General features: G+C 38.0%; 1 protein-coding gene across 2 annotated transcripts in view; it reads left to right on the plus strand.

Annotated features, from left to right (window-relative positions):
- The window catches only part of ap2a1 (adaptor related protein complex 2 subunit alpha 1), an 84,322-nt gene that overhangs the window by 25,211 nt on the left and 44,655 nt on the right, over positions 1 to 14,456 (plus strand). Inside the window, exons 13-14 of one of the 2 annotated variants that reach the window (XM_051933343.1) lie at positions 7,549 to 7,703; positions 12,136 to 12,198. In XM_051933343.1, the coding sequence (XP_051789303.1) occupies positions 7,549 to 7,703; positions 12,136 to 12,198 (218 nt within the window). The remainder of the gene's footprint in view (positions 1 to 7,548; positions 7,704 to 12,135; positions 12,199 to 14,456) is intronic. The other variant, XM_051933344.1, reaches the window with a different exon arrangement.

Consider the following 14,456-nt stretch of genomic DNA (forward strand, 5'->3'; position numbering starts at 1 on the left):
CTAATGGGGATTTCTTTTGCCTTTTTTTGCCTTGGAGCATAAACTGACCTCAATTGAGTGAATATGTCAATTTTGTTTATGTTCTCTTTCATTTACATTTGAAAGCTGCTTGAATATGTATTGAGAATATATACAGAATGTTTTTCGTATATTTATTTGTGGGTTTATTTCCCAACCATTAAAACAGTTTGAATCTATACAAAGGAAAAGATACAGTATAGAGGTAGTTTTATTGAGACTTCATTTTGTATTACCTACTTTATTTATTTAGAACTGATCAAAGAATTTACTTTGTGTTCTCCTGTAAAACTTGAAAGCTTTAAGATATTAGAATTAAGATTTTATTTTATTTATTTGGATTTGACCAGCAAATTAAGTGTGTTCTCCTGTAAAACTTGAAAGCTTTTGACTGGTCAGGGTTAAGATTTTAGTTTATTATATATACCTATTTTATTTATTTGAAATATAGTTGTATAATGTTCTACAGTTCATTTGTCATGTTCACCTTCTGACAGAAAATAAGTAATAGTTTAACCAAAATTAATCTTATAATATCTCTACATCTCCCTTAGGAGTAAAAAGGAGCCTTTAAGCTTGACAGAAATAGTAATTTGATTTATATTGTGATATATTGATACCGACTGATATGAAAAATAAATATAGTGATAATTTGTTTTCCATATCACCCAGCCCTAGTGTGCACCTATTTTACATTGCTAAAAGTCAATAAAGTATGATCCAGTGATTAGTTTAAATTTGTCTGATAGTAAAATCAGTGACTGAGGAAGAAAATGTAGACTGGATACATAGCAGACATACAGTATGTAGTAGCCATTGCTGCATACTGCTCTTTTTTTCTAGTAAACAGCCGATAGGTCATAAGTAAATTTTCACAGGGCATATCATAAATAGTAGAATTTATTAGTATAGAAAGTAGTGAAAGTAAGACTGCATTTACATTGGACTTCTTAACTAGAATGACTTGTATTTGAAAATAACATACTTAGACATCAATTGAAGAAATTTGGTTCCATTGTGATTAAACGTGTAGATGTCAATAAGGTACAACCCATACATTACAAGCACACTTTTAAACAACATACAGTAACTGGCATCCTGAAGTAGCTCCTGGATAGGACTACTATGTCTACTAATAAGAGTTATTAAGTAAACTGCATGTGACAGAAGAAATAGTAAACATCCTTGAGCACTTGAAGAGTATTTGCCAGTAATGGTGGCCATTGTTTTCAGTGTCAGTTTTACTAGAAATCTTCAAACATTTTTAACTGTAATGATGAATGGAAATTTCAAATAATTATAGATTATTTTTTCATTTACTTTACGATCTTTACTCATATCATATTACATTACCATCTTGTGTCTGATTTAAGTTCTCCATTCCAATGGCAGTAGTAACCATTGATAAAGAATGGAAAATGGACCTGAGTGACATGTAAAAATTGACCATTAGAAAGACTACAATTCTTTACCTTCTATATGTCACAAAAGGTAATTCAAGTAATTCCTGACAAAGGACTGCGTATATGACTCTTTCACCAATTTGTATTTGAACATTTTAAATGCTTCCTCTGTAATTAGTAGTCTTGCTTCAAGACTTTCCACCTACCTTAATTTTTAGCACGCCTTTTTTTATTCTTTTTTTTTTTCTTTGCGTTTTCATAAGTTTTCGTGTATCTAGCAGTGCAAATGGCAGCTTATGCCAGGTACCACTCTCTCCAATCAGTTGTAGAGAAGATTAGTTAAAGAAAAAGAATAAGGTAAATAAGTGCATAAAGCTCATCTTAATGTGAAAAATGTCATATTGTTTTAAGGATTTCTAAGAATTTAAATGTACATTAAAAGGGTTGAGATTCCTTTTGAGTATTAAACATCAATAGAACATGTGGCAACAGAACTGTAGGCTGAGGTAAAAAAAAAATCCAAATCTTTCTCTCTGTCCTACTGCTACTATTTCAAACAGAGTGTAGCACAGGAAGAGACATCCAGAAAAAATCTAAAATGGGGGGGGGGGGGGGGAATTAGTTCACTATGGTGTCCTAACACAACCATTTAAAAGTCATTTTGTCAGCAAAAGCCTTGACGTGTTTTTATGATGTGTGAGTTTTAGTTTTAGTTAAAAGGATGTTTCAGGCTGTGTGAGGACTGGCTGGGCAGAGAAGTTATGATACAAGAGTTGTAGGGGGCAGGCAGAGACCAGCTGATGTGAAGGTATTTTAATTAACAAAGAGAGAGAGAAAGAAAGGTTGAGGATTAGCTGGCAGAGAGCAAAATCATAATGTAGGATATTAGAAAAATTTATATGAGTACAGGCCATTTAGCCCAGCAAAACTTGCCAGTCCTAGCCACTGAATTCTTCCAAAATAACATTGTCTAGTTTTGAAGATCCTTACAAATTCTTACTCTCTACTGCACTATTTGGTAACTTATTTCATTTGGCAATGGCTATCCATCTGAAGAAAAACTTCCTAATGGTTGTGCAAGATTTACCCTTAACAAGTTTCCAACTGTGTCCCCATGTCCTTGTGGAACTCATTTTAAAGTAACAGTCTTGATCCACTGTACTGATTCCCTTCATAATTCTACACACTTTACTAATGTCACCTCTTAATCTCATTTTGCCTAAACGGATAAAGCTCAGCTCTTTTAATCTTACCTCATAACTCATCCCCTGCACTCCTATAATCAGCCTAGTCACTCTTCTCTAGACATTTTCTAGCACTGCTGTCTTTTTTGTAGTCTGGAGACCAAAATTGTATGCAGTACTCTAGATAAAGCCTTATCAGTACGTTATAAAGCTTGAGCATAACCTCCTTTAACTTGTACTTTACACATCATGCTATATAACTGAACATTCTGTTTGCCTTCTTAATGGCTTCTGACCACTGCCTGGAAGTAGATAGTGTCTACATCTTTGAAGTCTACTGTGACTCCTAAATCCTTTTCATAAGATGTACTTAAAATTTTCAGACCTACAATGTATTTAAATCTAACATTTTTACATCCTATGTGTAATGCTGTACATTTACTTATAATAAATTTAATCTGCCCAAATTTATATGATGTCCAAGTCCCTCTGTAATAATTCAATGGATCTGAGATTATCTGATAATCCACCCTGTAATGGTATCATCTGCAAACATAAACATATATATATACATGTATATGTATATATGTATAGTGTAGCAGTAGGGGGCGCTAGAGCTCCCTTGAACCCACAGATACCACTCCAAACACCTGGTAAAACTATAATTATTATTTATTTTATAATAATAATGTGCATAAAGCACCCTCCACTCCACATTACACATGCACGTGCACTAATCAATAATCAATAACAATCCTCCACTCCCAGACACTTCGCCACCCTACCTCCCAGCTCAGCTCAGCGTCTGGGCTTTCCCACAGTCCTTTTATATTCCCTGACCCGGAAGTGTTTCCAATCCTACAGTCCATGATTCCTTATCACTTCCGGGTCAGATAAAAAGTCCTTTTCTTCAACCCGGAAGCACGTCGTTCCTTCTGGTCATGTGATCATGACATACTTCTGGGTTATAGGGCACGTATAAGTCCTTGAGCCTCCCTGCAGCGTCCTCTGGTGGGTCCCATGGTGTCCAGCAGGGTTGGGAATAAAAACTCCATTGTCCATAATTCCCTGCTGGTCTTCGGGGCACTTCCATGCTACAGGGAGGGCTCCATCTGGCGGCCTGGGGGTATTGGCCGGGATGAACAGCCGGCCATCTCCCATAGTATTCCCCCCTCAGTGAAGAATTATATTTCGGAGCGACCAGTCCCGAGAGGAACGTCTTTCTCCAAGAGGATCCACGTGCTGGGCTTGGGCTTCGTTGTCTAGACTCGCTGGAGAACCCAGGAGGAACGTTGTATCGCCAACTCTTCTGATCGCCTGTCCTCCGAGGACAACTTCGCCATAGATGTCCCGGCCTGTGACATTCATTGCAGAGCCGTGGTCCCCTTGATATTCTCCCCCTGCGAGACTGGAAGCACCTCGGTACCTCTGGCTCCATCCTTCTCTCCGCTGAGACAGGTTGATCGGTCGCCGTTACGTTTCCCAACCTGTTAGGAGACCCCCGTTTTATTGTAGGGATCACCTGTTTAATCTGGGGCTTGTGTCCAGTTTGGGTCTCACTATTAACACGAGAGCCCTTTTACTGTCTGCACGCCCTTCACTTTTACTTTAATTAGGGGCAGCATCTTCAGCACCTCATCGCTCCGAGAGACAGCACTTTTCAGCTGCTCCGGTTTGACTGGTGCTTCCTCCGCCCCTTCTGTCATCACACCACAATCCTTTGTTGAGTTCGTAGTGACTTGGCACCCGCTACTTATTAATTGCAGGCCGGAATCGCACTGCGTCCCCTTATAATGTACGGTACGGTTTGGGCTTACTTGTACCGCCGAATCAACCAAGACTGGGGCCTCTCGGCCTAATCGCCGCAGGTATTCCTGAAGTCTTCTCAGCGGCGCTTCGGCCATTGCTTCCAGCTCCTCCACTCGTTCCTTCAGCTCCTGTAGACCCTGAAAGAAACTACGCACAGGCTCGAGCAACCTCTCGAGATCCTGCAGCCTAATAACATTATTTAAATCGGCCTGAGGTAGGCCAGAATCATAGTCAGCCTTACGTTCCGGCTGGGAGCCAATGGGCACATCCACTCCTGGCACATGTTCTGTTGGGTCGCGCAAAGTCTCTTGGGATTTAGAGTCTTTAGAGGGACGGGTGGCCACTACTGACCGACTGTGATCTGCCTTTTCTATTTTAACGGCAGCCCGTTCAGTCACATCCCGCCCCTCTTTCTTACTATTATCATTCAGCGCTGCTTCGCTCGCCTCCCCCTTCAGGGAGTTCGGATTCGTCAGGGAGAAGACGACCTCACTGACGGACTGCTGCTGACCTTCTTCCCGACATCCTTCGGGCGAAATCACGAGACGTGTGTCCGCGAATAAGCAGGTCCCCTCCTGGTCAGGTGACTCCTTATTTTGCTGACGTTTTCCCCAGCCTGCACCAGGATGATCCACGTGATCGTCCTCCACGAATAGGCTCCCCAGCTGTAAATCTACAGACTCCTCGTCTTCGCGGCCATTTTGCCAAGGTATGAGACGTGTCTTTCTCATAGATTATTCCGAACCGCTCGGCTTCTGCAAAAGAAGAAAATATAGTTCCCTGCGCCTCGGGTGTTGTCGCGACACATACCTCCGACTTGCGATGGCTTGTTTCAGGCTCCATTAAAGTAGTCCTCTGACCGCTCTTTTGTCGCCGCAACCACCGTTCCCTCTTGGCCTTGATCTCGGCTCTGATTTCCGCAGGACCTGTCAGGTAAGACCATAAAGTTGCTGGATCCTCCGGTGGCCACTCCTGTCCGAGGGTCTGTTTCTTTTTACAAAGCCCAATCTTCTTCCTTGATTTTCGTCCCATTCTGAACCAATACAAGACGAAGCTCCTCACTGGCGTACTGCTTGTAGTAAAGGGAGTTTCTACCTCCGTGCTCGAGAGCGGTACTGTCTTAGGGTATTCCGCTACCACAATTTTTGTTTTAAATTCAGGTCCTCTGCCAAACGACGGCCAGAGAATCCTGCTGACTACGCCAGTGTAGCAGTAGGGGGCGCTAGAGCTCCCTTGAACCCACAGATACCACTCCAAACACCTGGTAAAACTATAATTATTATTTATTTTATAATAATAATGTGCATAAAGCACACTACACGTACACTAATCAATAATCAATAACAATTCTCCACTCCCAGAAACTTCGCCACCCTACCTCCCAGCTCAGCTCAGCGTCTGGGCTTTCCCACAGTCCTTTTATATTCCCTGACCCGGAAGTGTTTCCAATCCTACAGTCCATGATTCCTTATTACTTCCAGGTCAGATAAAAAGTCCTTTTCTTCAACCCGGAAGCACGTCGTTCCTTCTGGTCATGTGATCATGACGTACTTCCGGGTTATAGGGCACGTATAAGTCCTTGAGCCTCCCTGCAGCGTCCTCTGGTGGGCCCCATGGTGTCCAGCAGGGTTGGGAATAAAAACTCCATTGTCCATAATTCCCTGCTGGTCTTCGGGGCACTTCCATGCTACAGGGAGGGCTCCATCTGGTGGCCTGTGGGCATTGGCCGGGATGAACAGCCGGCCATCTCCCACAATAGATATGTGTATCTGCTCTGATACTCCCTATGTTCACATTGGTGTTATCAGTTTTATCCACCTTAAGGTAGAAGATGAGTTTCATCTTTTCCTCCTCGCTTTTTAAGCTGTATGTCATAGGCAAACATCCAGCCAGAGCAATGTACATGTATGTTTAAGCAGTGTTTTCCTTCTTCCATGAAATGTTATTTTTGTTTCATGCCTAAAAAAATTGTGACAATGGCAATTGGTTTTGTTTACATAGATAGAAACTATGAATGCATTTATATAACTCGTGCCATGGCCCAGTATATAATTAATCATATCTAAAGAGATACTGGATTTTTAAAAACACTATTTTAATTTTATAAATTTATCAGGCATAAGTTGTTCTTTTATGGTCCTGAATGTTTTTTACTGTAGTTAATTTGGCTGTAACTTCAATCCTAAATTTGTTCATTGGTTGAGGTAAAATGACTAGGGTTTTTTTTCGTAGGCTTTATCATTGAATAATCCATTACTGATGATTTAAATTTATAGTGAAATTAGACTTGGATGTCCAACGTAACACCAGACATTCTTGAAGTATTTGCCTCACATGCAATTCCAGCCTTTTTTGGTTCTGTTTAATGGTTGTTTAACATTGGCCTACATAGATTTGTTTTGCCAATTAGAGGATGTTGACCAGGTCAGTATGAAATAACAGCACCTTTTTTAGCAAGGGTTACCTTTCCCAGATATCTTTGAGTTTTTAAGATGGGCATAAATGTGGTACTTTTTTATCCTTCAGTCATTAACAAACTGTAAACAGTATCAAAAAATGCAAGTTGACATCTTAAGTCATTCTGGAATTTCTGTTCTGTCTGGAGTTGGCTGTCATATGAATTATTAGTTTTTATATTCAAAGTACAGTCGAATTGATATCTAATGGAGAATGCTTTTTTGTTTGCCTAATGTTACTTAGGTTTTTACAGTGTTTCTTAGGTTGTATGTATCCTAACTGATGGGCAAAAGTTGTAGGTTTGAAAATACTTTTAGAATTTTCTCTCCCATTTCTTGTCACATAATCATATCTTTTTGTCTGTATAGCTTTTTTCCATTTACTTTGTGATGGGGACATTTTTGTGTGACTGTGGAAAATGATCGCTTATGTAGAAAAAAGGGCGCAATTTCATAACATATGATATAGTCAGCTAGATCACAATAAATAATTATAACATCAGTTACACAGCAGGTAGTTGGTACATCAGACATTAATCATTTATGTAGGTAGTTGAGGTATGACTGATCTTAATTAGATTTTTTTTATCACAGGTATAATTTAGTACTAGTTTTAATCATGTAGCCCACTCACTAGCGCTCTCTGTTAAAAACTGTCTTTTTTTTTTTTTTTTTTAGTCAACTCCTTCTCCATCTGCTGATCTTTTGGGTCTGAGATCTGGAGCCGCAGGAATCGGTTCTGCTACTGGTGCTGGCAGCTTACTGGTGGATGTCTTCTCCGAGTCTGGCACTGCTGCTACTGCTTCCTCAGGGACTGACGAGAATTTTCTAAGGTGAGTTGACAAGATCATTTAATTCCCTGAACAACAAATTCTAAATTTGATGCTTATTACAGTATAGTCTTAAAAACATCTCAGCCAACAAGATCAGTCTGTCTACACCATCTTCAAGAATGAACTCTAGCAGGTGACAATATGGCTGCCAGTGCTGAATGATCTCTCTTAAAGACCATTTATTGTAGGAATACTCAAGCTCTCTTTTTCAAGGTTGTTCTGTGAAAGGTTGGCTTCATGTTCTTTCCACCATATTAGTGAATCTGTGTCATGGTTTTTATTTGCTGTATGTCACAGCTGGATAGATTTGTACATTAAGAGCAATCTATCATTGCTCCTAGTTATAGTGAGCAGTTTGGACTAATAAAAATACCAGACATAAATGTGGTCAGAGGATATGTAGGGATTGATGCACTAGGTTTATATATCTTTATATATAAGGATGTGTTAACTTGAATGTCACAGGACTTTACAAAGTCATTATACTGAAGTTATTTCAAACAAGACATTTATATTAAACAAGAAAAAAGACAGTAAAATATTTAAATTACAATTACTGGATAGAAACTGTGAAAAATATGAAAATGACTCTTACAAAAAGGAACCTGGCACTAGTTAACTTGTTTGCTGTTTTACAAATAATGAAAATGGCAATATTTCTCTTAGAAGCAGTTGTATTTTATTATATAATAATCCTTATAATTTGTCATTAAATCACCCAGCCTTTGTTTGTCAGAAGGAATTAACTGAACTGACTTTAAGCAATACATAACAAAGTGAAGAAGACCTAAACCAGTTTTGTATATTCCTTCATTGTTTTGATAATGCAACAACTTTAATTTTATTCTGTGTATAATAGATTTTTTGGTATTATCAGAGAAAATAAAAGTGTGTTCTTTTTGCATGAAAACACTTTATTTGCACAAGTATTGGAAGTCATTTGATAGAATAACAAGGTAAATGTATCAGTAGACAATGCTTCATTTGTTACTTTACCCAAACCTGACACTAAGCACACAAAATGCCTTGTTTACTCTCCAAACTTCCAAATCTCTTCCTAATATTTTCTCTTCATTCAGTGACTGATACCATCATCTCTAGGTTTGCTGCTGTTCCAGTGCCTTACTTTTGCTTACCTTTTTATCCTAAAGAAATTAACTTCCCCAGTTTTAGTGGCCTGTTTACTTGCACGTCTCATTTCCGTCTACCTTTCCATGTGTTTGTTTTTTTCGCCTGTCTTTTGTTGAATTTTTTTTCTCAGGTCTTTCTCTCATAGTCTTACCCTCACTTCTAATGATTGTGTTCTGTTTCGCTTTGCATTCATTGCTTTGGCTGATCAGGTTCTTGATGTAGACACTTAAACAATCTCTTTAAATAAGTATTGCAGTTTCAGTTTTATTTATTTATTTATAAATTTTATAAAATTTATATATATATATTATATATGTAATTTATTTTAGAAAAAATACACATAAACACACACTATGTCTCACTCTGAAACAACAAGTGAACAGTTTATAACTATGTATGTATAATTATGTATTCATCCAGACTTTTGCTTTCAAAATTATTTTTGAGGCCAGTCCTTGCAACACAGAGAAACATTACATTTTGTACAATAGAATGGAGCTTTTATTCTACAATTCCCCCATTTTCCACTGCCTTCTGTTGCAGTTGCCCCCTTAGAAGTTTAGCATGTTTCCATTTATTTATTTTTGTTGTTGCTTTTTTCGTGCATTTCACATCTGGAATAAGCTAAGTATATACATATATTTTCATACCGGCTTCTTCCAGTGCAAGTTGCAAGGATGGGGACAATGCATTTCCTGGCAGACCTGGGCACAGGGCTAAAAACAACACTGGACAGCACCCCCCCAGAGCATGTCACACGCACCACGCATACATCTAAACCAGTATTTACCAGCCTCTTTTGAGTCACGAGTGGCCATTGCTGTGTCCCAAGCACATGAGATTTGTTCACAGTGTACTTTCACCCCCAGTTTGTCAACTGTCCCAATCGTGCCCGTTTCTACCTTTTTGGAAGGGAGAGGACAGGTGGGGGTTCGGGGGGGGGGGGATACGGTGAAGCCACTGTAATTAGAAATGAGATGCAAAATATTGTTTATTGCTCTCTATTCCCTCGGTGGAAGGATGGTAGGGAGGAGAATGGCTGTCTTATAGAAGCAAGACACTAAGCTATAACAGCTTTTTTCCTAAATGTGCCTTTGATACAGTGAAATTTGATCAAAGTGGGGGTTTCTCCATGTGAAACTGCAAGGGGTGACATACCATGGCACAGCATGATTCAGTGACATTAGATTGAAGAGCAGTCCCCTGTGAAAGTTCACGTTGTATGATTCCGTGACATTCAATTGGGAGGAGGAGGTGTTCGGTTCCCCTGTGTAAAACTTTAAAGGAGCAGCATGGCAGTGCACAATACAAATATATTTGATCGAAGTTTTTTCCCCCGTGAAAGTTCACATGGCCAGCGATATTCGATCAAAGGACTCCTCACGTGAAACTTTGCACAGGCATTTCGTTGAGTTTATTGCAACATGCACAAACAACTTTGAAATACGGTGGTATACTGCCAGCAGAACACCTTGTGCATAAGTGGCTACACCTTGCAAAACGATTACAAATGAAACAAAACATTACAAAAGCAATTACAACCAGCATCATTAGTGCAGAACTCCTTTTTAGATTTCATGTTCATTGCTTAGCCCAATGAAGGTGATTTGTGTGATGGTTTGTGGAGAGAACATTATCATCAGTTTTACAAACATCAACAGTGTACACTTTCAATTTTCTGCTATATATGGAAGTATTAGATATAAACTACTCTTGTACTTCACAAGATGAAAACAACATGGCTGGAAATTTCAATGAATGATCAGTCTACTACAGTACTTTTTTTTGTTGTGCAGACAATGGGAATTACATTTACCATTTTATAGCTGCTCTTTGTTTTTTTGGTTTTTTTTTTTGTTGGGCTTCCTGCAAAGTTTTAAGATAGTCATCTCTGTACGTCAATGAAGCAGCACCTGTCAATGTGATCTGTCTTAAAAACAAGTTTAGCAAACATTCTTTCCAAGTTCAACTTTCTCAGCAAACTGTCCGTTACCTTGCTTTGTACAACTGCCGTATTGCATATTCGACTTGCCAGTTTTTCCTCCTTTCCTAAACATCACAAATCTTTTGTTTTTGAGATACCTACTCAAATACGTTTTGTAAGGCTTCTGTTAAAGTTGTCTGTAATACTTTGCCCATTTTCTCTATAGGTCCTAGGCGTTCATAGTCTTGAACTCTGATCGCTATTGACTTTTTTGGATTTATCATTTTACATGTTGAAGTCAGATTTGTTATCCAGTTCAAGTTTTTTCTCACATGTACAGAGTTCTTTCTTGCCTGCTTCACCAACATACCTACACTACTTCATTGACACATTTGCTGGTAATAATCCATCATTTGGAACCTTCATCTGTTTTTTTTACTTTAAACATAGAAATGGTTAAATCTATACCTTTTGCTGTTGCATATTCCTATTTTAATACACAAATTTACTCATTTTACATGCAATAAATTTAATGTATTCAGTTGGTCGTTCATTTATGAAAACTGCAAAATATTTAAACATCTCATTTTCTTTAAAAATGTCAAAGCTATTCTGGCTCTGCATTTCATGAATAGTTCTTTGCTTCATCTTAGCATTCATAGTATTTTAAAAGGTTTGTTATCAGCATGTAGCCGAATTTGGAACAAGTTGCACACACTGGCACAGACTTGCAGAGTGCTCTTGACAATTAAATTAGAAACATAACAAATGTTATTATGTTGTCATAGAAAACAAGCATTTGTACTTGGATGGCAGTTCAGGTGAAATAATTTACCATCCAAACTCATGGATATCTCAGAAACACTCTCCAGAGGTTATCAAATAATTCCTATTTTGGCACAAATTCAATCCACATTAGGACCCAGGTACAAGTCTGAAGTGCATTGTGTGCCTACAGTGTTTCCAGAAAAATGCATGAAATTGATTTTGCATGTAATTCATCACTAATTACTGACTTTGGTAGAAGCATGACACAAATAATTTATGCCTTTTTATAATTCTATTTCAACAAAAATATTTTTTATCAGAAATATTTTTACTTAGTTCTGTTGCCTACTTTATTGAATGCTCCCTGGCAAACCGTGAAGATGCACACTTTTCCACAAAAATATAGTACAATGAACTGTTTTGGCTAAGTGATCCATAGAGCTTAGCACTTGTTGGTTAATATTTTAGTCAAACCACACTCGTCCATTTCTCTGTGTTTCCATCTGACTGTTTTGTGTTTGGCTCTCTTTCTCTCTTTTGCTTCTTTCTGTTTTTTCTCTCTTCTTTCTTTTTTTCTCTCTCTATCTCTTGCCACACTGGATGTTCCAGAGACCTGGACCTGCCCACAGAAAGCTCTGACTCCTTATTGGTGGACTCTGCCTTGGCCTCTGAGTAAGGGGTCGTAGCTAAGCTTATTTTATTTATTTAATTTTGTTTTAGGTTTTATGATGCAAACTTTAAAATATTAGGATGCCACAATGCAAAGTGGATTTCTAATGGTATCTAAACAACATCTGTTTATATACTGTATGTAGTATTATTTAATCCATATGCACATTATTGAGTATACATATTTATATGTTATTTGTTTATATTTTCTTCTACAAGTATGTATCTTCACTTAAATAACAGACATGATGTGTTTTCTTATAAACTGTATGTTTCTGATCGGCTTAGGCTGAACATTCCTGACTCTTAACAACAACAACATTTATTTATATAGCACATTTTCATACAAATAATGTAGCTCAAAGTACTTTACATGATGAAGAAAGAGAAAAAAGACAAAGTAAGAATTAAAATAAGAGAACACTAATTAACATAGAATAAAAGTAAGGTCCGATGGCCAGGGAGGACAGAAAAAAACTCCAGACAGCTTGAGGAAAAAAAAAAAAAAAAATCTGCAGGGGTTCCAGGCCATGAGACCACCCGGCCCCCCCTCTGATGCCATTTATGTTAGGCAGAATGCCTAATCAGTCCTCATTGTATTCAGGGTTTTAATGGAAGGACTTGATGATGACGGTCACATGGACTTCTGGCCTTTAATCCATCAATGTGGGGACATCATGGTGCTTTGATTAAGACAGCCAGTGGGTGCTGTGAAGTGAAAATCTATATATTTTGATTACTTAATTCTTCCTTTGTCTGTTCCTTCAGTGTTTCTTTCTAGTTGGAGGTATAAAGAGAAATTCTACGTTATTTATGCAGACTTACCATTGTTACCAAAAAGTGCAATTCAAGTGCACAATCTTGTAAACAAAATGAATTTAAAAAAAATCGTAGCATAAAAACAATTCTTAATATATTAGTTTAGGTTTTCTCACCAAAAACAGACTAGCAAAGCAAATTTGCATGACTGTGTTACAGAAGTATGTCTGGAATGCCTCTTTTATCAGCATCAGAAATATGTTGAACCGATACTTACGGAAAAAAGCAGTGTGCTATATATTGAGTTATTAAGGGAAATATTCTGCATGGCATAAGATAATAAAAGGAAACTGATGCATAACTTGAAATTGCTCAAGATAAGAGCCAGGGCACTAGCATTCTGTCCCTTTTCTCCATTCACATAATAGGATCATTATTATGTGTACACAGTGCAGTAAAATTCTTAATTGCTTGTGCTAAGTTACATGAAAAATGCTGCCATTCTCCAACACCATGATTAGTGAATATACATTAATGTGCTGATAATCGGTCCATCACTAGTTTCTTCAAAATTAGATGAATTTTTTAGTTTTAAGTCACATTTTGAATCATTTTCAGATGTTGTGACTTCAATTAAGATGACTTGCTGCATCCCTTTAAGCACCCCTTTTTCTCTGCTTTTACTTGCGTTTGAACAAAGCACCTTGCAGTTCATGCCTTGCCTGTACAGTAGAGATTTACAAGAATTTGAAGTTATAGCCCTTTGCTATACGTGTGTCTATTGTATGCCTTCGCAAAATCATTTAATTCCAAAATAAAGACCAATTTGCTGTTGTCTGGGACAGAGATGAAGAGCTGTAAATGCGCAATAATAACACATTAGGGTGCATCAGGTTACTCGAGCCTTTTTAGCAGTAGATTGAGATATTAGCTCCTGTAAATGTTTTGATGTCCTTCTCTACTTTACAGTGTTATAAGCCTACAAACTCTTTTTTTGGGACACTATTGTCCACAGTTCTTGATCATATTCAATTTGGAAAAACTTTCCATTGAGGCCATAGTAACAGGCCTTCTTTTCAACTGCTTAATGTTTAGAAACTCACCGTGAAGTTGCTGTTAAAATTGTAGGTCTTTAGGTACCATGACTGTTTTTGAAGTTTAATATTTTATGCATCATTCTGAGTGGGTGACATGGTGGTACAGTGTTTAGCACTGCTGCTTGAAAGCTCTAGGCTCCATGGTTTGAATTTCATTGCTGGTTTCTGTGAAGAATGAATTCTCCATTTTCCTCCTACACTAAAAGATTTGTGAGTTATGTTAATTACCAACTGCGAGTGTGATGGATTGAGCATAGTTAGTTCCTGTCTTCCATGCAGTTCTACACAGGTTGATCTATCGCCTCCACAACATTGAACTGGTTCAGGCAGGTGTAATTTAGATTGATTGGATGGATCATTTTTTAGCTTGTTAACCAGTTCAGTGACCTTTCAAGTACTGCATTT

The sequence above is a fragment of the Erpetoichthys calabaricus genome, chromosome 11, assembly GCF_900747795.2.
Source record: "Erpetoichthys calabaricus chromosome 11, fErpCal1.3, whole genome shotgun sequence".
Taxonomy (NCBI): Eukaryota; Metazoa; Chordata; class Cladistia; order Polypteriformes; family Polypteridae; genus Erpetoichthys; species Erpetoichthys calabaricus.